The following is a 23,054-nucleotide window of genomic DNA, read 5'->3' as shown; positions in this document are numbered from 1 at the left end:
GACCATAAGACAGCAACCGCGGGTGCAGACTGCAAGCAAAAACTCAGTTTAATAGGCAAGCAGGTCTCTGAGCGCCAGGGCCTGAGAGGGGCCCCAGGGTTCAGGTGTGGGGCAGAGGCGTGGAGGGAGCTGGGCAGGCTGAGCACCTGCTCCCCAGGTCATCTTAACGCTACCGGTTGCCCTTGATTGCCGCCAGTTCCTGCTCCAGAGTATCTCGGAGCAGGACACAGGACACAGCAAGGAAACACCTGTTTCCAACAAGAAAAAAGGTGGGAGGAAGCCCCCACCGGGCTTCCAACGACCTCTTATCGGATTTGCTCTCAAGAGCCTTGTGAAAGCGCGCCCAGAACGCCAGTGGAGATCATTTTTCAAAAAGAGCACTTTCTATTTCTTTCCCCCCATACTTTTCTTAAGCTGCAAACGTCCCTTAAAAAAAAAAAAAAAATGTCTTCTTTCCTCCGTGGGGTTTCCCGCTCCTCCCAGACTCCTTAAAGACCCCGCCTCGGTGCGGGCAGGGACCGCTACCACCCCCATTCCCAAATTTTGCGACTTGATTCGCTTCCGGAGTTTTCACTTCCTCAGCCCCCACCCGACCTACAGGTGGGGAGTGGAACTGGGGATGGGCAACAGAACAAAGAAACCAAGTAGCCCTAGTCCCGGGCCAGGCGCCCTTTCTGCAGTTTTCGACCAGCTGGGGAACAAGAAGGGCTCAGCAACGCATGAACCCCCAACTCTGGTCTCAAGCTACCTTCCAAAAGCAAGGAACCTGAAGACGCGTGGGAGGTGGGAGCTGCCCCCTCGCAGCCAACAGACCTCCACTCAGCAGGCCTGAGTGGCCGTGGGCGCCAACAGTCTCCACGCGCTGGGCTCCGTTATTTCATCAGCAGTTTCAGAAAAACCTGCCAAAAGCAGTTATGCCTCACTGCAATGTGTAGCTTTTTCCTGCCATTTTTTTTTTTTCATAATAAAAGAGGGAGTGAAGCTCGCTAGCTCTCTCCTCCCTCACCCCCTCCCTTCCAAAAAGAGCCAAATGGATTCAAGGGGGGAAGAAAACCCCACACACCAATCTCTGAGGGGATGCCAGTGAGGTGTGGCTTGTATTTAAATATCCAATATGTCAATGTAAGGGGAGTGGGTATGTATATAAAGTGCCGTTTGCATCTGATAGCTCGACGAAGCCAGCTATGAGAGGCCTAGGGAGATGGATGCGTAGGGGAAGCGCCACTTTGACTGCGAGCAAGGTCAGGAGCTCGCGGCCCCGCCGCTGAGAAGTTCCTTGGACGCGAACAGACGTCGACTGCGGCTAGGCAAAGCGCGGAGGGAGCGAGCGAGGGAGCGAGCGAGAGCAGCGGAGTCGCCCGCGCTCGCTGAGGGCAGAGGTAGTTCGCGCCCCGCGGCCCGGGCTCGGCCCCGCGCACCCTGCCATGGCGGAGGTGGGGGGGGTCTTCGCCTCCTTGGACTGGGATCTACACGGCTTCTCCTCCTCTCTGGGGAACGTGCCCTTAGCTGACTCCCCGGGCTTCCTGAACGAGCGCCTCGGCCAGATCGAGGGGAAGCTGCAGCGCGGCTCGCCCACAGACTTCGCCCACCTGAAGGGGATCCTGCGGCGCCGCCAGCTGTACTGCCGCACCGGCTTCCACCTGGAGATCTTCCCCAACGGCACAGTGCACGGCACCCGCCACGACCACAGCCGTTTCGGTGAGGACGCGGCCGGGAGGGACAGGAAGCCCGCGGACGGCTCTTTGGGGAGCCAATGGCTGGGGCTCCGGCTCGGGGCCCGCGCGGGCCGCCCCAGCCCTGTGCCGTCCGGGTCCGTCGAAGCGGGAGACAGCCAGGGACGCGGGCCAGGAGGGATCAGACGGCGCAAACTTGAGCCGCGCGGCGTCGGGGCGCCTGGGACCCTCAGACGCTCTCGGGAGGAGGCGGGGGCGCCTTGAGGTGCGGCCTCTCTTCGCCCCACTCCACCCTTCTTCCCTCCCCCGTAACCAGGGGATCATTCTGACCCGGGACGCTGCGCTTAGCGTGAAAGCAGGTGGAGCTGGAGAAGGGGTAGGAGCACCGGCCTCCCGCCCCGGGGAGGCCAGGGACGGTGGCTGGGAGCGGGGCCTCGCGGGCAGTGGGCTTGGCCGATTGTCTGCAGCGGAAGCCTTCCTGGGCTACGGAAGGGGTGGGCGGGCGGTCCGTGCAGGGATCGCTTTTGGCGGACGGGAGACTCGGCAGCCGGCAGCTGTGGCACCTGCCTGCCTCTGGCTTTCTCTGCCCAGGGTGGAGGCCGATCCCAGGCCGCAAGGCATGAGCTGGGTATTGGAGAAACTGGGGACGCCTCCCGCTGTCCATTCTGGAAGGGCACGACCCTAGGATAGCTTTTGCCTGGAAATACCTCTGGACTCCTTGCCTCACGGGGAGGAGATGGCCTGGGCCCGCTCCCAGCCCCAGAAACAGGTGTCTCCTGGGCCCAGGACCGGAAAGGCACAGCCTCCTGACAGGATTTTCTCGGCTCGACACCCGGCAGATTGTTGAGAAGGCATAGGGGCCTGTCTCACATTCAAAACATACTTGGTATAAACCTTGATGTGGGATGGAGATCATTAGGTTTCTAAACAAATGTGTTCATTCCTCAGTAATTTGGCCATTTTAATTTTCAATTTCCTATTCTCTACTAAACTGTAATTCAGGTGGTGTGACAGCTACCTTTACTTGGGAGATCCATCCCCCAATGCCCTCTACTTCTTCCCAAGAATCCTATGGCCAAAGGACACCTTCTATCCCTAAGCCAGTAGGGGGTTTTGCCAAACTTCAGGCATGATACCTGTTCCCTTCTTTAGCCTACCCTCCTCCCCCATTCTTCCCCCCCAAATCTCCCCCCCCAAATCTCCCCCATCCGCCTTTTCCCTGCCTTGCTACAGTGCATCTGGAGTGCATTGTAAAAGGGGGGGGCGGGGGCGGGGGGGGCGGTTTTCAGAGGCCAGTTCTTGGGCAAGGCCAAGCCTAGCAACCAACTTAAGGTCAGGGCTGGTCTTCCTTGCTGGGAGCAAGCAGGAACCCTAATGAGGTTTATGTCATCTTGGAAAAAGATGCTCACAGAGCTGGAGGACAGCGGGTTGTGTGTGAGGTGGGAGTAATGGAAGGGTGCAGGTGTCTGTATTAACTTTCAACAGGTCCTCCGAAGGGTGATGGGTGTGGTCAGGGAAGAGGGAGTATGAACTTGGCTCCTTTCCTTTCCATCACTCGTAACTTTGCAGTTCCCTTTTGTTCCTCAAAGGAATGGGACTCCCACCCTGGTCTCAGAACCTCCCAAAGCCTCCCAGAAATGGCCTAAAGATATTGGAGTAACTCATTCCTGATATGTAAAAAGAAAAATCGTGAAGTGATGGAGAAATGGCGGGGTGGGGAGCACAGCAGAGATGCAGAAACTATGAGCTTGGCTTCCAGCATCTAGTGTTTGTCTGACTCTGTGTCTAAGCTGAGCCCAATAACCTACAAGGTCAACATAAGTTAGTAATAGGCTTTTGGGATAAGTGGTCTTTAATTACCTCCCTAAGGACACATCTTGATTTCTTTTCATCTCTCAGCCCTGCTAAGAGTAAGTTTAAGGAGAAAGTGAAGGAAATAAAACTGGCAGGAGGAAGGGATGTTTTCATTGCCACTGCTTCATTTTTGGTTTTGCCTTTTAAAATAACACTGCCCGAGACCACCTCTGCACCACCTTTTCCCTTTCCTCCTTCCCTGGCTTCCTGGCAGTTCCATGTATTTCCTGTAAAGGAAATGATAACTAGTCAAAGCTGTCTCTTTGTAACCTTCCCAGCCGACTTTCAAACACACATTTAGTCTTTCTCCCTTTAGCTTTTGGCAGAGAGAGAGGTGGCGTTTGAGTTTGCTTACTCTCCTCCCTCCACATTTGAGTTAATCAACCAGGGTATTCAATAAATCGAAACTTTAACATTCCATAAGTGCTTTAGCAGTCCACATTCCAGCAGGGTAAAGTAGGCCAGACTTAAGATATAAAATATTATAGATTTCTGCTTGGGGGGAGGAGGTAGTCTCTAAAGGCCATGTAAAGTAAATAGCTATTTGTTGTAATTGGAGAGCAGGGCCCCTAAGGATTACCCTGGAATCCATGTGTTCAGAATGAGTCGAGTCGGGCTGAGCCCAAGAGCAGCCACGACTCCGAATAATAACCTGTTGGCATAGCCTCAGCTCTCCCTCCCCCCCACTCCCTCTGCAATCAGTAGTCAGGAGTATTTCTGTCTCTGCTTGGATGGTGGCATTTACACGGAGTTTGCAGGGGTACTGACATTCCTGAGGGGGCACCTGTGGACTGGCAGAACAGAGCTAGTGGGCCAGACTGGTGGAGAGGCCTCCCACCAGGTGTGATGGAGCAGGCTAAGGAAGCTGCTGTAGGTTTTGAGCAGTCTGGTTCTTATTTGTCGAGATGCCAAAGCAGCACTGTCTTAGCCCCAGAAGTCTGAAAGGATAACTGAGGGAGCCCAGGCAGGTCCTGGAATCAGATTCAAGGACGCATTAGCCAGCCATCTAGCGAAGTTCTGGAGCAGTGGAGCTCAGGACAGAACTGTTTTGACTGAGGCCGGGGGAAAAAAAGATGTAAGAAGAGTCTGGAGATTGTCAAGCGAGGCCGGAGCCTGAGGTGGGCAGGTCAGGATGAGGCACAGTGGGAGGGAGTGAGAGTACCAAGGACAAACTGGCACTTTGCTGTTAATAGTCCTCTCCAACTGTAACAGGGAAAATGTGAAAATGGCTCGTTTTCTCTCTCCCTTCATGCTGGCTGGGATTCAGGAGGTTTAGGAATATCTGTTCCATCGTCATGTGCAACTGGGTTCCCACAGTTTGAATCCAGCTAATAGGAAAGTTGGCAGAGGAAAATGATGCCCCAGACAGCCAGGCAGGGATGATTCCAGCTGTTGGAGACCCCTGTTATTGGACACAACCCAAGTGACTTCCTGTATGATCTGTCCTTTGGCATCAGGGTGAACAGAGAGTTGGAGAAGAACTGTGGTGACTCAAATGGCCACACCTCTTGTGTTTCATGATTTGTTCTCACACCAGGTCTTGGACGGTGAGATCACAAGCTGCCCTCTGCTACTTAATGAGCTCAGGATGGTCAGAGACATGAGATACTTGGGGAATGAGGGAACTAAGACTTGAAGCTCAGAAACGATTTGTCTAAGCAAAGGAAATACCCCAAGGCTCAAGCAGCTTGGTGTCTCTCAAAGTTTAGCACACAGAGCTGAAACAAGGACCCAGTTTCTTATTTCCCTGCCATACTGGCCACTCACCTTTGAACACACTCCTGTTTTTCCAGAGACCTCTTTAATCATAGTAGAACGAAAAATAGCACTCTCAGTGTGGTCTAAGGTGGAAAGGAGTGGGGCAGTCTCCTCCTTTTGGCCAGTTACTAGACCTCTATCCATGCAGCCTTTGATCACATTAGCTTTTTTGTTTCTTTGTCTCACATTAGCTTTTCAATAAGTTTTAATTTTTACTTGACTAGTTCTACATCAGCGTTTTAATATCATGCATCACCCATACTGAGCTTACCTTGTTCAGTCAAATCTCCCGATCATTGTTAGAGATGTTTTGCTAAGCCACGCCTTCCCATTCCAAAGGTGGGCTGACTTGTAGTTAATGAAAATGCATGGAAACACAAAAGAATAGTATGTGTTTTCAAGTAAATATACATGGTTGCTTGAAGTGGGGAGAAGGATGGGAGCAGAGTACAGAAATAAAAAGAAATAGATGAATATAAAACCCTTGCACAGGCCAATTATGATAATAGGCCCTAAGATACAGAGTATGATTAACTCAGCTGTCTGCACTTGAGGCTCACCATCCATTCCCCAACAAAACCCAAGCACAAAACATCTTGAGTAATCGGGACCAAAGCACAGGACTTTACATTTATTCTAATTAAGGCTTATTTTGTTGGAGTCAGCTCATTTTCCCATCCTCCTGAAATCTCTTTGGATTTTGATTGTGTCACCTTCTCAGCTGTACAGTTCCTGGAACAAGGGTAAGCGGCTCTCCTATGTCCTCTTACAAGTCATTTGTTAAAATGTTAAACAAGGCAGAACCAAAATCAGACATTTGCACAATGCAACTAATGGTTTTGATCCATTAAATCACTTCCTGCTTCACCCTTACTTGACACGAGCTATTTGCCTTCTGCCACCGTCTTGTGTCAGTTCCTTTTCCCAAAAGTCCTTTCCTGTATTATAGGAGTTAAGAACAGGCCGACTGAGAATAAAACCTAAGGGAGTTTGATGTCAGAGGCCATACAATGGCCACGGACCTTTGCATCCTTCAAAGACCTCCAAGTGAGCTGTGGAACCCCCCTAAAGCTGCCACATCCGCACATTCATCCACCAGCCCAAATCACTTCTCAGGAGACTAACCACTGGAGGTTTGAATCCAATTTCAGAATCAACCATTTATTTTTTTTATGTTTTTTTTTTCTTATTCCTATTCTTAAATTTTTTATTTTTTTTATAAACATATATTTTTATCCCCAGGGGTATAGGTCTGTGAATCACCAGGTTTACACACTTCACAGCACTCACCAAAGCACATACCCTCCCCAATGTCCATAATCCCACCCTCTTCTCCCAAACCCCCTCCCCCCAGCAACCCTCAGTTTGTTTTGTGAGATTAAGAGTCACTTATGGTTTGTCTCCCTCCCAATCCCATCTTGTTCATGGAGGCTTAAGTGGGTAGGAGAAGAATAAATCAACCATTTATTTTTTAAGTAGTCTTTAAGGATCCATTCTACTCCCTATGTAGATCACAGAAAATATTATTACCCTTAAGAATTGCATTTGGAGGGTAAGAAAAGCAACCAGATATGAGCTCATTTCATATCTTCAGATGCCTCTGTGAGTCAGTCATATCAAGTTTTGGTCTGTTCGGAAAACATGATTAGAAACCAGAATATCAAAGGGGAATCTTCTTGACCATTCTGTCTATAACTGTAGAGTAACAGATGTACTATCTTGGGACAAAACTGTAGTCCTCAGCACCACCAGGATTTAAGTCATGGGTCCTTTTTCCCTCTTGGAAGTTGATTTCTTTCTTTCTCCGGCTGCTGCTGGGTACATGAAAACATTTTCAACTCCTCACCTCTAACCTTGTCAGCTAGAGGGATGTTTCTGAATGTCTTCCCAACTTTCCCCTTAAAGTTGCAACATCTAAGATCAGTGTCAAGTCCAGTACTACCTGCCAACTGTGTGCCATGGATAAACTCAAAATTCTAAAGAGACAAGAGGAAACTGACAGGCTTGTCAGCCTGAGACTGCCCTGGCTGAGAGTGTATTTTAGGAGAAAGCTCTCGCCAGGCCCTGTTTTTTTGCCTTCTGCCTTAAGAGGGAGACACAGACTTAGTGAGTGGACTGTATGGCCTTTGTTAGAGTCAGCCATGGGTAGTTGACAGTCTCATGTGGCTTTAAAGACCTGGGAGCTAAGAGGGTGCAAAACAAATGCAGCCTAGAGGACAACAAGGAACGCTGTGTGCTCTGTGGGAGAGGGAAGTGACTTTGCGAAGATACAGAAATCTAGCTACATTCTTCCATTTTGAAAGCTCCCCTCCCATTACTCGAAATGATGGTATTAAATAGTACCTTGTAATTATGGAACTTTCATAGCCACAGCCTGCCCCTGGTCTCTTCCTCGTAATGTCTCTGAGTGTTGAGTAAGAGATTGTTTCACCCATCTCACACAGGGAAAAACTGAGGCCCAGAAAGACTGGGTATATTTTCTGAGGTTCCATCCTTGCTTCAAAAGATGGTTTCATAAGGTAACTCACCGAAGGCATACAGGGCTGCCTCCAGTTGGGGATCAATGACTGGTAGCTCACGTCACCTGGACAGCTCCCTCTGAGCTCAACATCGCTAATAGAAATGGCATTCAATTTTTTGCTCTAGGAATCCTGGAGTTTATCAGCCTGGCTGTAGGCTTGATCAGCATCCGGGGAGTGGACTCTGGCCTGTACTTAGGAATGAATGAGCGAGGAGAACTCTATGGGTCGGTAAGTTGAAGGTTTTCTTTTCATCAGAGGCTATCACCACCAGTGTTTGGACTATGTAAGGCAAAAACATAAAACACTGACCTAGCACATGAAATACTTCTATCAACTGTGAGGGATCAGTGCCTTACAGGAGCTTGCTGTGTAACACTCTCACTCCTTCTGTTCCCAACAAAACATAAGCTTCTCTGTGGCAACTTTGCTTTCACCTCTTCCATTAGACAGCCAGCCAGCCTGGCGATAACCATAAACTGTGCTGGTTTGTCAACCAGATGGTGAGGGCTTGGGGCATTTACACTCCTGAGGGGCACCTCGGAATTTTAACGAGTACTTGGAGGAGTGGCAGACAAGCTGGCACAAAAATTGGCAGTGGAAGCACTGGCCCTCAGATTGAGATTCTGAGATTGAAACCATAGTCCCTGACTTCCAGACTGCTTCAGCTGAATCCCAGAGGCCAAATGAAACACACAAATGAAGAGTGAAGGTTCTAGGACCTGGTGACAGCCCTAAGTCCCCAGCTAGGATGGTGTTGGCTGCAATACATGTTCTCTATTCTGGAAGCTAGCCTAGAGCTGGGGAATGGTGAGTGGCTTCACTGATCTTAACCCTTTCAGGGGATCCTAACTCCTGGGTTTGTCTTTTGAGTCCCTGAGCATGCTTTCTGGCTGCCTGCACCCCAGGAAATCAGAGCACGTTTTTCCCTGATACCTAAGAGATAGGCCTGACCCCAGCACTCAGTATTGGCCACCCCAGCAAGTAGTATGCCAGCTGGATCAAGTGTGAGAAGGGACAAAGACAAGAGACCTGCCTTAGGAGCTGCTAGCTTGCGGCAGCTAGATTGGAGGAACTTTTCAAAGAGATCTTTCCAACAGACAGGCCTGAGACCCCTCATTAGGAGAGATCATAACTCACCTCCTATGGAGCTTTAGATGGATCCCAGGCCTTTGCCTGTTAGTTCGCGTGGTTGACTATAATCTCAGTGGATTTGACATTGTTTGCCCAAAGTAGGGAGAAAATTCGGGTGCCAAAGGAGCATTAGTAGGCCATCGCAGAAATTCCCAGGCTCAGAGAGCCCAGCGAGGCCATCTCCTTCAGTCTCCTGCCTTCAGGAGAGATCTCACCTGAAACATTCCTGTGCGGTTCCCATAAGAGGATGAAGGCCATACAGACAGGACTGTTTTGTGCTATTTGGAAAGAAGATGCCTTGAGAATACTGGGAGATGGGATGGAAATTTTCAAATATCAATGTCCTATTGCTATTTCAGCAATCTGGGATGGGAGAAATCATCATCTAATAGGCTCTGCTTTATTTTCTCACCCTCACAGAAGAAGCTGACACGTGAATGTGTGTTCCGGGAACAATTTGAAGAAAACTGGTACAACACCTATGCTTCCACCTTGTACAAACACTTGGACTCGGAGAGACAGTATTATGTGGCCTTGAATAAAGATGGCTCACCCCGGGAGGGATACAGGACTAAACGACACCAGAAATTCACTCACTTTTTGCCCAGGCCAGTAGATCCTTCTAAGTTGCCCTCCATGTCCAGAGACCTCTTCCGCTATAGGTAATGGAACCCTAGTGTGACCTTTGTGACCCCTGTACTCTAGGGCCACAGTTGTCTCCACAAGCACCATACTCATAGCTTCTCAATCCTCTTTCCTACCAGTTTAGATAACAGAGGAGCACTTCCTGTTCAACTAGATCCAGCTGTTCTCTTGTTCAAAGTGTATATCAAGGATGGGTCATTTGGGGGAGGGAAATGGGTGGAGGGGGTGGGCTAGAGGGAATCTTGTATATACTATTTCCTTTACTTGTGTTCTTCCCCCTGAGGTGGCACAAGAAAGAATGGGGGCCCTTGCCAAGGGCCAGGGTTATCTTGCCCTACAATCTACCCAAATACTTTGACAATGGGTAAATGAAAGACTGAGGAATCTGCCATGGATGCTATATACAGAGCCTTGGGAAAGTCTCATTAAAAGCCTTGGGGCTGTGACCTGATGCAGGCCATCCCTGCATTGGCTCTGGAGATTTCTCACCTGTCCTGACATGCAGTTTTCTTGCTGTTAGAAGTGGGAGATGGGGTAGGCTGGGAGAAAATGGTATTAAAATGTAAGCATGGATACTATGCATATGGACAAACTATTTATGAAATGTATATGCTATTTATTTTATATATTTATTTATTTCAAAATAATTTTATTTTTAATGAGAGATGCTATGACTGGATTTTCATCAGAAAGAACAAGGTCCTACTGAAATAGGATAAATGAGTTATTAAAGGCTTTTATTGGCAATAAAATTTTATATTGTAACCATGGTCTAATTCCACTGAGTTGTACATTTAGTAGGATCAGAAGGTTGGTTAGCTTCTCTCTCCAACTTATTAGAATCTCCTGATGTGAGCATCACACTACTTCACCTAGATGACCCATCACCAACCACACTAGCATTATTTAGGGGACTTATCTGAAGTCTTTTCTGGTTCTGTGACTTTTTTTGTTTGTTTGCTGCTTTTTTTATTATGTTCAGTTAACCACCATACAGTACATCATTGGCTTTTGATACAGTGTTCAGTGATTCATTAGTTGTGTATAACACCCAGTACTCATCACAACACATGCCTTCCTTAATACCCACCACCTGGCTACCCCGTTCCTCCACCCCTTCCTTTCTGTAACCCTCAGTTTGTTTCCCAGAGTCCACAGTCTCTCATGGTTTGTCTCTCTTTCTGACATCTCCCCCTTCAGTTTTCCCTCTCTTCCCCTATGGTCCTCCACGCTATTCCTTATGTTCCACATATGAGTGAAACTATATGATAATTGTCTTTCTCTGCTTGACTTACTTCACTCAGCATGATCCCCTCCAGTTCCATCCAAGTCTAAGAAAATGATGGGTAGTCATCCTTTCTGACAGCTGAGTAATATTCCATTGTATATATGAACCCCATCTTTATCCATTCATCTGTTTGAAGGTCATCTCGGCTCCTTCCACAGTTTGGCAATTGTGAACATTGTTGCTATGACTTTAAACTTAGTGATGAGTCAAAGCTTCAGGAAGGCCTGGACCAATGGCTCTCACAGAAGCTCCTACTTGTGCTTATGACAAGGCAAAGAAGAGCCCTTCTTTGGGATTTGGTTAGGGATCAAAGCCTGAAGGTCTTATGAAGATATGAAGATGGAGGGATACCTACTTTTTTGAACTAGTCAACTTCCCTTCTGGAAGCATTCTCCCACTCCCTCTCCAACCCCTTATCTCCACCCCCCTCCCAGTGCTTCTCCTAGAGAGTTTTGGGAAGCTGTTAACACACTTCCCTAAAGTACCCTAGACCTGCCAAATCAGAAACTCTGGGCAGGGGTTGAGGCCCAGAAATCTGCATGTTCACAGGCCTCCCAGGGGATTCATTTGCAGGATAAATTTTGAAACTTAGTGTCCTAAAGGAATGGTTTTCAAAAAGAATTCTTTTGCAGATGAATAGCTGATAAATAAAGTTTTGGGATAACTTTTGTCCATAAAACAAAAATAGAGTTGCTTTAGTTCAAATGGAGTTGGCATTCCTGGAACTCCCTCTTCTCTCCAGAGGAGCCCCTGAGATATCTTGGTTAAAGATCCCTAGCCTCTTTACTGATATTTACTCAGATAGGAACATGAGGTTATTTGAACTTTCAAAGCATATGCTGTCAGGAAAAAACAGCCAAGGGAGGAAAAGTCCCATTGAGTACTTGGACACCAGAAAGGACTGGCAGGAAAGGGTTTTAGGTTTAGGCTAGCTCCTTCTGACACTCCTCAGTCACATCATGCAGGCATCCACTGTTTTTCCAGCTGATTGTGGGGACAAAACAAATAGCTTAGGTAGCAGCTCACTTAAAAATCATAAAGTCTAAAGGCTCATACAAATCTAAGTACTTAAGAGAAACCACACAGAAGAGCATATATACATGAGATAGCATGTAAGGTTATATGATAAAAAAGTGCTAAGTTGCGTGATTATGTATGATCATAGATTAGAATGCTTACCAATGGATCCACCAAGATGAAGATCTCACAGGGCTAGGGCGAGTAGGGAAAGTTTCCTGAAAGGGGTCATGCCAGCTATGAAGAACCAACACAATTTGGAGAGGCAAAGAGGCTGATGGCATGTCCCTGTTAAGCTGCAGGGATGAGACATGACCTCTAGAGGTCTCTAGAATAAGGGTAAACATCAGCAGTGTGATGTTTTTATCACATTTTTAATGAACATCGCACTTTTTTTTTTAAGATTTTTATTTATTTATTTGACAGAGATCACAAGCAGGCAGGGAGGGAGGCAGGCAGAGAGAGGAGGAAGCAGGCTCTCTGCAGGGCAGAGAGCCCAATGCGGGGCTCAATCCCAGGACTCTGGGATCGTGACCTGAGCCGAAGGCAGAGGCTTTAACCCACTGAGTCACCCAGGTGCCCCCTTCATTTTTTAAACCAAAATTTTACCTGTATTATCTGTGGTCAGCTACCTATAACTTTTGATACACAGCCACAACTTCTGAGGACTTGTGAGATCAATGGAATCTGTTTGGACCAATAGCAAGCAGGCACTTACTTCCCTGTGAGTGAGGCCAGTGTTACTATAGTAAGGTACTTGACATGAGCCTGGCAAAGCCACAGCATGATATTACAGGGCAGAATCTGTAAGGAAAATGCCACTGTGATGAAAAAGGTAAAGGCTCCAAATCTTAGGGTTAGCCCTTACCTTTGTCCTCTCAATGGAAGTACAGTGGAAAAGATTAGAATGGTGTAGGGTCCCAAGATCCAGGGTTCCAGGAGTTCATAGGGGAGGCATTCTTGGTATTGAACTTTAGGAATAACAGTGAATGGGGCAGATGACTGGAAAATGTCAATGGGCAGCTGTTCTCATTTTCAAAAATATGGTAACTAACATATGTAATTTAGAAAAAAAACGTTTCTGTAAGCTAAAAATTTTAAAAATAAGTTGAGAGCTAAAAAAAAAAGATGGGAAAGGTAAATTCTGGAAATGGAAATGTAAGATAGATGACCTATTAGCATGAGATCAATTGACAGCTGATTGACACCAGTTTAGAGCTGATTGCTCTAAAGTGCAAAAGTAGATCTTTTGTGCTGACCAAGAGGGAATTTTAGAGTAGTAAACTCTAGACCTTTGGTTTTGAGTGAAAATATGTTCAGAGACCATTTCTAATTCATCTTTGCATCCTCTCCCAGTGTTTAGGGTATTCCTGGAACAAAACAAACACTTAGGAAATGTTTGTTGGAATAGACACATGATGAGTTGAAAAGATGAATGAGTAAATGAATGAATGGACAAAGACATAGACACCTTTTGTAAGTGTGTGTGTGATACAAATGCAGGGCTAGAGAGAGAAAATACATTATATAACAGAATCATCTGAAGTGATGTTAAGTCCAAGTATACTTACATGGGCACTATGACAAACTACAGGGTGTCTCAGAAGAGGTAGTGAATTCCCTGTCACTCGAAGGGTTTAAGCAGAAGTTAGACAACCTCTTCACAAGGATTTAGAGGGGTTGGGGTGAATACCAGATTAAAATGCCAGAATGTGGCATTAGTTACTGATTCTATATTCCCCAGACCCCCAGATTTGTCATGAACACCAATAGTGCTCCAAGGAAGAGTATATAAAAGACCCCGCTAGGAGTGCTACCCAACTGCTATTCCATGCAAAACAAAACAAAATCAAAACCCACATTTGGGGTTCACAAGTTCCTTAAAGGTCCATGGAATTTTCCCTGAAATTGAACTCTCAAAATAATACGCCAATTTTTATGTGTATGTACATTTAACCTTTCATTGGTTATTGGAAAATCTCACTAGAGAATCTCAAAGATTCTCCCAAAATGTTAGGAACAACTACTCCAGGAGTTTCCACAGCCTCAAAGCATAAGAACTGGTGGCCCCTTGGCCACTGTGATCCTCCAGTGAAAACCTTGATAGAGGCTTTAGGTTTTTTCTTTCAAAGATGTACATTTTATGTGTGAAACCTTTGACTCCTGTCTTCTAAGAGATAGCTTCCAAGTTTGGTGACAGGGAGGTGGAAGCAAGGGGAGGAAAGAGCTAAGGGACAGCTTAACTCCTCCCATGTTTCTGAAAATACCTCAAGCCGGGACCAGCCCATACAACATTCCCAATAGCAACCAGACTCCCCTTCCCCACCCTGCACATCTTACCTTTCAACAGCACTGCCACAGCTAAATGTTACTCATGCTCAAAAAACAAGCAGAGACTGAACCCACCAGGCCCAGACACAAAGAGCTTATCAGAGCCATCAAAGCAGACTCCTTCCCAGAAGGAATTTAATAAAACTCGAAATAATAGAAGAATTTGAATTTATCTATCTTCAAGTCACTGCGGTGCTCAGCCACCAAATCCTTGGCTGCATGGTCAGAAATCCAGCAGGGTCAGAGTTCTAGTGGGACCACAGGTTACATGGGCTCAGTCCAAGTTGCCTGGACTACAGAGCTAACCTTCTGCTGAAGAGGCCGGTCCTTGGGGACTGCTTTCTCTCTGTGGAGTCATTGGAGCTACATAGCCTTTCCCCAGCACTTCAAGAATAGGGATCTTTTGAGGAGGAATGTGAGAGGGAGAAGGGGGCCAGAGAGAAGATATCCTCTCCTTTGGAATGACATGTTCCTCATTTGTCATTTAATTCCTTTGCTCTGCAGAAGAATCAGTACATTCTTAGAGCTCCCTCTGTTCTCAGGAGAAAACGGAAGACCTTCCTAATAGGTCTGTCTATTCCAGGGCTCTGATGGCAATTGCAGAGATACCCAGTTATCTCCTTGATCCTCAATAGTCTCTCTCCACCCTTCCACCCCAGCATAGGCTGTTTCCCCCCCTGCATCTGTTTCCAATTCCCAGAAGAGGTACGGGATCAGCGCTGTTCTTTATCTTTGGCAATGAAGCCAAAGACACAGATAACATGTTCTTCAGATCCTGGAGTCAGACCAACCTTGTTTTGTATCCACATTCCTTTACTTCCTAACTCTTTGATCCCAAATTCATCATCCATTCATGAACAGATATTTACTGAGCTCTTATTATGTCCTTAAAAATACAGAATAAGACATAGTCTATTTGGAACAGGTTCCAGAAAGCAAGACGGTACATGAGACAGTCATGCCATACAAATGTTGGCTTTCTACATAGAACATATAAAGAGAGTGCCTACCAGGAAACTCCATCTTTGAATGAACCCAATGTAAAGGAAACCAGCAGAATCTCTCAGCCCTCACCCTACTTCTGCTTTAATTATATTTTAGCAGTGCATCCTAGGGTTCCAGGATCTTCCCTTCTCTAGGCTCCCATAACAGCACCATGAACAGTATCACCCAAGTCCCACATATCCAGAACCCCTTATCTTCATTTCTCTTCCTTATAGTTGTGTCCAGTCCCCTTTAACGTTCCATACACTAAAATAAACCCCTGTGGGCAGATGCATGCTTGCCTTGCCAGTTTCTAATTTTACTGCATCTCACCAGTTGCAAAGGCTCTAAGTTTCTAAAACTCATAACATCACCCTAACCTCACCTAACACTGTGTGCTATAGATTTCCCCAGGTATACCCCTTGGGCTATTATGCCACACCCAATAGGTCCCAGAACTCTCCTGCAATATAAACCCAGAGTATAGTCTCCTCAAAATAAAATCTGAGTATTATGGATCTCCCTAGTTAGTTACAGGATAAGTTAGCCCCCACCTAAAGCCCCATCCAACTCTAGTTTAAAGTGCTCACTTTCTCTGCTTCTGCTCCTGGAGTGCCCACACTGCTTAAGAAAATTATGAAAACTGGTTCATTAGATAGCTCCACTACAAAATAGTCTTGTCAACCTCATATGGACCAGCCCTTTTCTGCTTGACAACCCTTTTATTCATTTAGTTTTGATTCTGTCTGGCATTCACCATAGCTCATCATAAAAATCCCTAACACTTAAACACCTTGTATTGACTCAGTGTTAACCAAACTCTGCTCAGCAACTGGTGTAATTATCTAAAAATACAGACTCCTGGGCTCTATTGGGACTTCCTAAAAACTGAGAGGTTTGTGGGGTGCCTGGGTGGCGTGGTGGGTTAGGCCGCTGCCTTTGGCTCAGGTCATGATCTCGGGGTCCTGGGATCGAGTCCCACATCGGGTTCTCTGCTCGGCGGGGAGCCTGCTTCCCTCTCTCTCTCTCTCTCTGCCGGCCTCTCTGTCTACTTGTGGTCTCTCTCTGTGAAATAAATAAATAAAATCTTTAAAAAAAAAAACTGAGAGGTTTGATTATCTATGTCAATGGTTTTCAAATTTTTTATTCTGGAGAATCTTTACACACTTAGAAACTATTGAAGACCTCCAAGAGCTTTTGTTTATGTGGGTTATAGTTATTGGTATTTAACATATTAGAAACTCAAATTTTTTTAATTTCAAATTTTTTACTATCTAATAATTCATTTAAAATAACAGTAAACCCATTTATATCAATATAAATCACATGTTAATGAAAAATAACTACATTCTAAATAATTTAGTGAATGGTATTATTTTCCAAACATCTTTGACATCTCCCTTAATAGAAGACAGCTGGATTCTTATATCTGCTTCTGCTTTCAATCTATTGCTATGTGTTCTTTTGGCTAAAGTATAAGAAGAAAATTTGGCATCTCCTAGATCTGTACTTAGAAAAGAAGGGAACCCACAACCACCCCCAGAGTCCTTAGACCAAACTTTGAGAATCACTGATCTGTATATTTAGCAAGTCGCCAAGTAATTCTTGTCATGAGAATAGGTGGTAAACATTGTATTAGTTCATGTGAAAAAATATAAATTTCCATTTGTCTCCAGCGCTCAGCCCCAGCCTGTTCTGGGTCAGACACTCTCTGGTTTCTGTAGATGAACCCCCCTCCAATGTTTTATTGAGATCCACCCCATCTAGGGGCACCTGGGTGGCTTAGTGCGTTAAAGCCTCTGCCTTTGGCTCAGGTCATGATCTCAGGATCCTGGGATCGAGCCCCGAATGGGCTCTCGGCTTAGGGGGGAGCCTACTTGCCCCTCTTTCTCTGCCTGCCTCTCTGCCTACTTGTGATCTCTGTCTGTCAAATAAATAAATAAAATCTTTAGAAAAAAAAAAGACCTGTGACTTCCCATAAATCATTTTTTGGTATGTTTAGTTCTGCTTTTCTCTTTTATTTACTTTTAAAAAATATTTATTTGACACTGAGAGATCACAAGTAGGCAGAGAGGCAGGCAGAGAGAGAGAGGAGGAAGCAGGCTCCCCGCCGAGCAGAGAGTCCGATGCGGGGCTCAATCCCAGAACCCTGAGATCATGAACTGAGCTGAAGGCAGAGGCTTAACCCACTGAGCCACCCAGGTGCCCCCTGCTTTTCTCTTTTAAAGAAAACATTTTTTTTTATTTTTAATGTGATACAATATATATAACAAAATTTGCCATTTTAACCTGTTTTTAAAGATTTATTTATTTACCTATTTATTTATTTATTTATTTATTTATTTGAGAGAGAGAGAGCATGTGAACAGAAGGGGCAGAGCATGGAGCTTGATGCAAGGCTTGATCTTATGACCCTGAGATCACAACCTGAGCTGAAACCAAGAGTCATATGCTCAACTGACTGCGCCACCCAGGTGTGCCACAATTTTAACTATTTTTAAGTGTACAATTCAGTTAGTATTCTGTTCACAATGTTATGCAGTCATCACCACTATCTATTTCCAAAACCTTTCATCACCCCCAAAACCCTGAAACCGTTAAGGACAAACTTCCCATTACCTCCTTGCGGTTCCTGGTAACCCTTAATCTACTTATCTCCATGGATTTTCCTTTTCTGAACATTTCACATAAATCAAATCATACAATATGTGGTCTTTTGTGACTGACTTTTTTCATGTAGCACAATGTTTTGAAGGTTCATCCATATTGTATCATGTGTCAGTACTGCATTTCTTTATATCACTGAATACTACTTCATACTATGGATATACCATATTTTGTTTATCCATTCATCAGTTGATGGACATTTGTATTATTTTTACTTTGAGGCTATTATGAATAATGCTGCTATGAACATTTGTACACAAGTCTTTGTGTGAACACATGTTTTCATTTCTTTTGGATATATACTTAGGAGTAGAATTGCTGGGTTCTATGGCACCTCTAGGGTCAACCATCTGAGAAGATACCGAACATTTTTTCAAAGAGGTTATATCATGTCACATTCCCACCAGCAATATATGAGGGTTCCAATTTATGCACATCCTCACTATCACTTGTTATTTTCCAACTTCTTTATTGTAGCCATCCTAGTAGGTGTGAAGTGGTATCTCACTATAGTTTTTATTTGCAGTTTTCTGATGACTAATGATGTTAAGCAATTTTTCATGTGCTTATTGCCCATTTGTGTATCTTCCTTGGAGAAATGTCTGTTCAGAGTCATTGCCCATTTTTTAAATTGAGTTATATGTCTTTTTATTATTGAATTATAAGATTTCTTTATATGGCTGGACACAACTATATGGTATGAGGTAGAGCTCCAACTTCATGTTGCATGTTATATGCCCAGATGTTTTGGCATTACACCATTTGTTAAAAAAAAAAAACAAAAAACAAAACAAAAAACCCCAACTATACCCTCCCCATTGAATAGTCTTGGCGCTCTTACTGATGGTCATTTCACCAAAGATGTATGGGTTTTCTTCTGCATTCTCAGTTCTAAACATTGATCTATATGTCCATCCTCATGATGATACCACACAACCATGATTACGTAGATTTGTAGTAAGTTTTGAATCAGGATGTGGGAGTCTCCAACTGTTCTTTTTCAAGACTGTTTTAACTACTTCGGCTCATTTTCAATTCTATATAAATTTTAGGATTAATTTGTCAATTTATACAAAGAAGCCTTCTGGGTTTTGATAGAGATGGCATTGGATCTTTCAGATAAATTTAGGGAGAATTGCCATTGTGATAATATTAAGTCTTCTTGTCCCTGAACACAAGATGTCTTTCCATTTATTTAGGTCTCCTTTAATTTCTTTCTAGAAAGCTTTAGATTCATTTTTCCTTTCCTCCTCTTTCAGAGAGTGTTCCTTTTTCTCTGAAAGCTATATCCTTACTTTGTACATTTGATTCCAACTCTGCCACACAGCCTTTTCTTTGCAATGTGTACAAATTTCTCTAATTCTTGAAGAACTTACTAAACATACAAGTAAAGGATGAAACTATTAAGGAAAATATCAGGAAGTTTATAAACTCCTAAATATAAAAAATAATTAATAAAATTAAAAGGTAAAAAGAAAACTTTCGGGAAACATTTGCCACAGACTACAAAAACTTATTACCTTTAGGGGTGCCTGAGTGGCACAGTCAGTTAAGCATCTGACTCTTGGTTTTGACTCAGTTCATGATCTCAGGGTCATGAGATTCCACCCTGTGTTGGGCTCTGCACTCTGCATGGAGTCTGCTTGAGACTCTCTTTTCCTCTCCCCCGACCTGCTCCCTGCCCACCATTCTCTCTCCTTAAATAAATGAATAAACCTTTAAATATACTTAATATAACATCCTCACAAATATGTAATAAAAACACCAAGCCCCAATAGAATATGGCCCAAGAACATAGGCAATTCACAAAAGAAGATATATAACTTGAAAAGACATCAGCGATGTACTTAAACCTCAAAAACAATTAATGAAATATGAAACAATAAAATATATCTTTCTTATTATATTGACAAAGTTTTTAAAAATACGTTAATACTCAAAACCACAGTAAAGGTAGGGACCTAGGTTCAGTCATATACTGCTATTGGGTGAATACTGATGCTGTAACCTGATAATATAAATCAAGAAATTTTAAAATGTCTATGCCTTCTGATCCAGTAAATCAACTTCTAATAATTCAAAGACTTATACATGAAGATGCTCATTGCAACATTATGTATAAAGGCAAAAAACAAAACAAAACCCTGACTTTCCAACAATAGAAGAATGGCTGTAAGTTATGATACATCACTATGATTATGCAATCCATTTAAAATGAGGTTGATAACATCACTACTTATCAGAGAAATGCAAATTAAAACCACAATGAGATATCACAATGAGCTATTATCTTACACCTGTCAGAATGGCTAAAATCAAACCCACAAGAAAAACCAAGTGTTGGTGAGGATATGGGAAAAAAGGAACCCTTGTGCTCTATTGGTGGGAACACAAACTGATGCAGTCACTGTGGAAAACAGTAAGGAGGTTCCTCAAAAAATTAAAAATGGAACTACTATATGATCCAGTAGTATCATACTACTGAGTATCATACTACTATATGATCCAGTAGTATCATACTACTGAGTATTTATCCAAATAATATGAAAACCCTAGTTCAAAAGGATATATGCACCCCTATGTTTATTACGGCATTATTTATGATAGCCAAATTGTGGAAGCTACCCAAGTGTTCATCAATAGATGAATTGATAAAAAAAAATATGGTGTATGTGTACAATGGATTATTATTCAGCCACAAAGAAGAATGAAATCTTACCATTTGCAACAGCATAGATGGATCCAGAAAGCATAATGCTAAGCAAAATTAGTCTGTCACAGTAAGACAAACACCATATGATTTCACATATACCTGGATTCTAAGAAACAGAATAAATGAACAAAGAAAAAAAAAAGACAAACCAAGAAACAAACTCTTAATTACAGAGAACAAACTCATGGTTACCAGAGTGGAGGTGCATGTGGGATGTGTAAAATAGGTGAAGGAAATTAAAAGTACACTTACCTTGATGAGCACTGAGTAATATATAGAATTGTTCAATCACTATATTGTATAACTTAAGTTAATTTAACACTGTATGTTAACTATACTGGAAAAGAAAGAAGGGAAAGGAAAAAGGAGGAAAGGAAAGAGAGAGATAGAGAGAAGGAAGGGTGAAAGAAAGAAAGAAAAGAGAAGAGAGAGGGAAGGAAGGAAGGAAAGTAAAAATGGAAGGAAGAGAGGAAGAAGATGTAGAATAGGGACGATGGTGGAGTAAGAGGACTCTAGGTTCACCTTGTCCGACATTTACAACTAGATATCACTCACATCCTTGTAAATAAACCAGAGAGAGATCTGAAGACTTGCAGAACAAACTCCACAACTAAATAAAGAAGTTACATCTGAGTGGCTAAGAAGGGGAGAAACAGTGTTGGGGAGCTGCCCGCAGGAGAGAAGGAGTTGTGGGTGAAGAGGGAGGAAAGAAATGGTTCCTCTCACCAGTGAACCCACATGGGAGACAAATCTCCATAATATCTGGCTTTGAAAATCAGAGAAGCTGCATTCTGTGAGTTTGTATAACCAGCAGGACTTGGGGCCTAGAGCTTTAACTGGAAAGCCCAGAGGGTGAGATAGCTGGGTCCCCACCCTTAAAGAGAATGATGGGCATCAAGGAGGGCATGAGGGCACGCAATGCAATGAGCACTCGGAGTTATGTGCAACTGATGAATTATTGAATACTACATCTGAAACTAATGATGTACTATAAGTTGGCTGATTGAATTTAAATTAAAAAGTGTTCTTTCATAGAAAAAAATTTTAAAGACAGCTGCCCTCAGAGAAGCAGCATAGAAACAGCAGTTTTCACAACACCTGGGACAAACAGGAGGAAGATCTGTTTATACTGATTTCAGTGTGTGTTGGGGGATTCTCCAGGAAAAAAGAGGATGGCAGGTGCCATTTTCCTCCCCCACCCCAAACATAAATACAGACCCACCTGCTGAAAGCAGCACTGCACAGACACTTACTACCTAACCTGCTAGCAGTGCACCCCACCAATGCATTCTCCCAAAGACTTGCCCACTCCAAGGCTGCTGGCCTCAGCCCTGGGATAACCACAAATTTTGCTAACACCACCATCCTGCCCCCGGCCCTCCTGTGGGTGTGCCACCTCACAGTCACCCTGCCTGTTTCCCACTAACACTACAGAGAGCAAGCACACTTACAGCAGGCAGCGAACCAGTGCAGAAATCTAGATGGAAAGAAAAAGTAACTCAGACACAACAGCAAGATGCCAACAACACATGTAGGAGACTCACCTGGAATGTCAGTATCTGGTGAACAGGAGACACCACACTGCAGGGCATGACAGAAATCTTCCTCTTAAAGCCACTACTTCCAAGAGTAGAAGATTCAGCTGACTTTCCTAACACAGAAACAGACACAGACAGGTAGACAAAATGATGATACAGGAGAAATATGTCCCAAATGAAAGAAGTGGACAAAACCACAGCAGTACATCTAAGCAAATAGTACATCTAAGCAAAGGAAATAATATGCCTCACCAGAGAATTTAAAGTATTGATCATAAAGATACGCATTGGACTTCAGAAAAGGACATCAGTGAAACCCTTGACAAAAAAAGATTAAAAATAACATTGTAGATGAAGAACTTAATGAATGAAATTAAAAATACAATAGATGGAATACACAGTAGGCTACAGGAAGCAGAGGACTGTATCAATGATCTGGCGATAAGTAATGGAAAGCAGTAAGATGAACAGAGGAGAGACAAACAAGGCATAATGAGAATAGCCTTAGAGAACTCAGTGACACCATCAAGTGTAATAACATTCATATTACAGGAATCTCAGAAGGAGAACAGAGAGAAGTGTGGGGCATAAAATGTCTTTTAAGAAATAGTAGCTGGGATTTTTGTGAAGCGGCGAAAGAGGTGGTGGCTGCAGTGGGCTCTGGGAAGCCGTTCGGGCTGGGGCTGTCGGCCGCGGGGCGGAGGCACTCGCGCGGGGGGTAACTCGGGTCTGGGTTCGGGTGCCGCGCAGCTCTCCCCGTCTAAAAGTTGGTTTTAATTGGTTGCCCACAGGATTGACTTGGCCTCTACTTCTTGTTAAGAAAATACATCTCTTGTTTTATCAGGTGTGTGTGGTTTCAGCGCAGCATGGCTGTGGTCATCCGTTTGCAAGGTCTCCCAATTGTGGCGGGGACCATGGACATTCGCCACTTCT

The 23,054-nt window shown here is 44.3% G+C and overlaps 1 protein-coding gene across 1 annotated transcript; it reads left to right on the top strand.

Annotated features, from left to right (window-relative positions):
* Positions 1-1,142: 1,142 nt before the first annotated feature.
* On the top strand, positions 1,143-10,348 carry FGF16 (fibroblast growth factor 16). Its single transcript, XM_082716247.1, has 3 exons — positions 1,143-1,698; positions 7,932-8,035; positions 9,359-10,348. The coding sequence occupies exons 1-3, from the start codon at positions 1,425-1,427 to the stop codon at positions 9,602-9,604; spliced, it is 624 nt and encodes a 207-aa protein (XP_082572373.1). The 5' UTR covers positions 1,143-1,424; the 3' UTR covers positions 9,605-10,348.
* Positions 10,349-23,054: the final 12,706 nt, after the last annotated feature.

Source organism: Mustela nivalis (genome assembly GCF_964662115.1).
Source record: "Mustela nivalis genome assembly, chromosome: X".
Classification (NCBI taxonomy): domain Eukaryota; kingdom Metazoa; phylum Chordata; class Mammalia; order Carnivora; family Mustelidae; genus Mustela; species Mustela nivalis.
Note: the sequence above shows the minus strand (reverse complement) of the source record. Positions and strands in the feature narration are given on the sequence as shown.

Bases quoted from the DNA above. Each gene is read 5' to 3' on its own strand.
- FGF16 (XM_082716247.1), top strand. From the start codon at position 1,425: ATGGCGGAGGTGGGGGGGGTCTTCGCCTCCTTGGACTGGGATCTACAC. The intron at 1,699-7,931 runs GTGAGGACGCGG...TTTTTGCTCTAG, and splicing joins CCACGACCACAGCCGTTTCG to GAATCCTGGAGTTTATCAGC. The intron at 8,036-9,358 runs GTAAGTTGAAGG...TCACCCTCACAG, and splicing joins GAGGAGAACTCTATGGGTCG to AAGAAGCTGACACGTGAATG.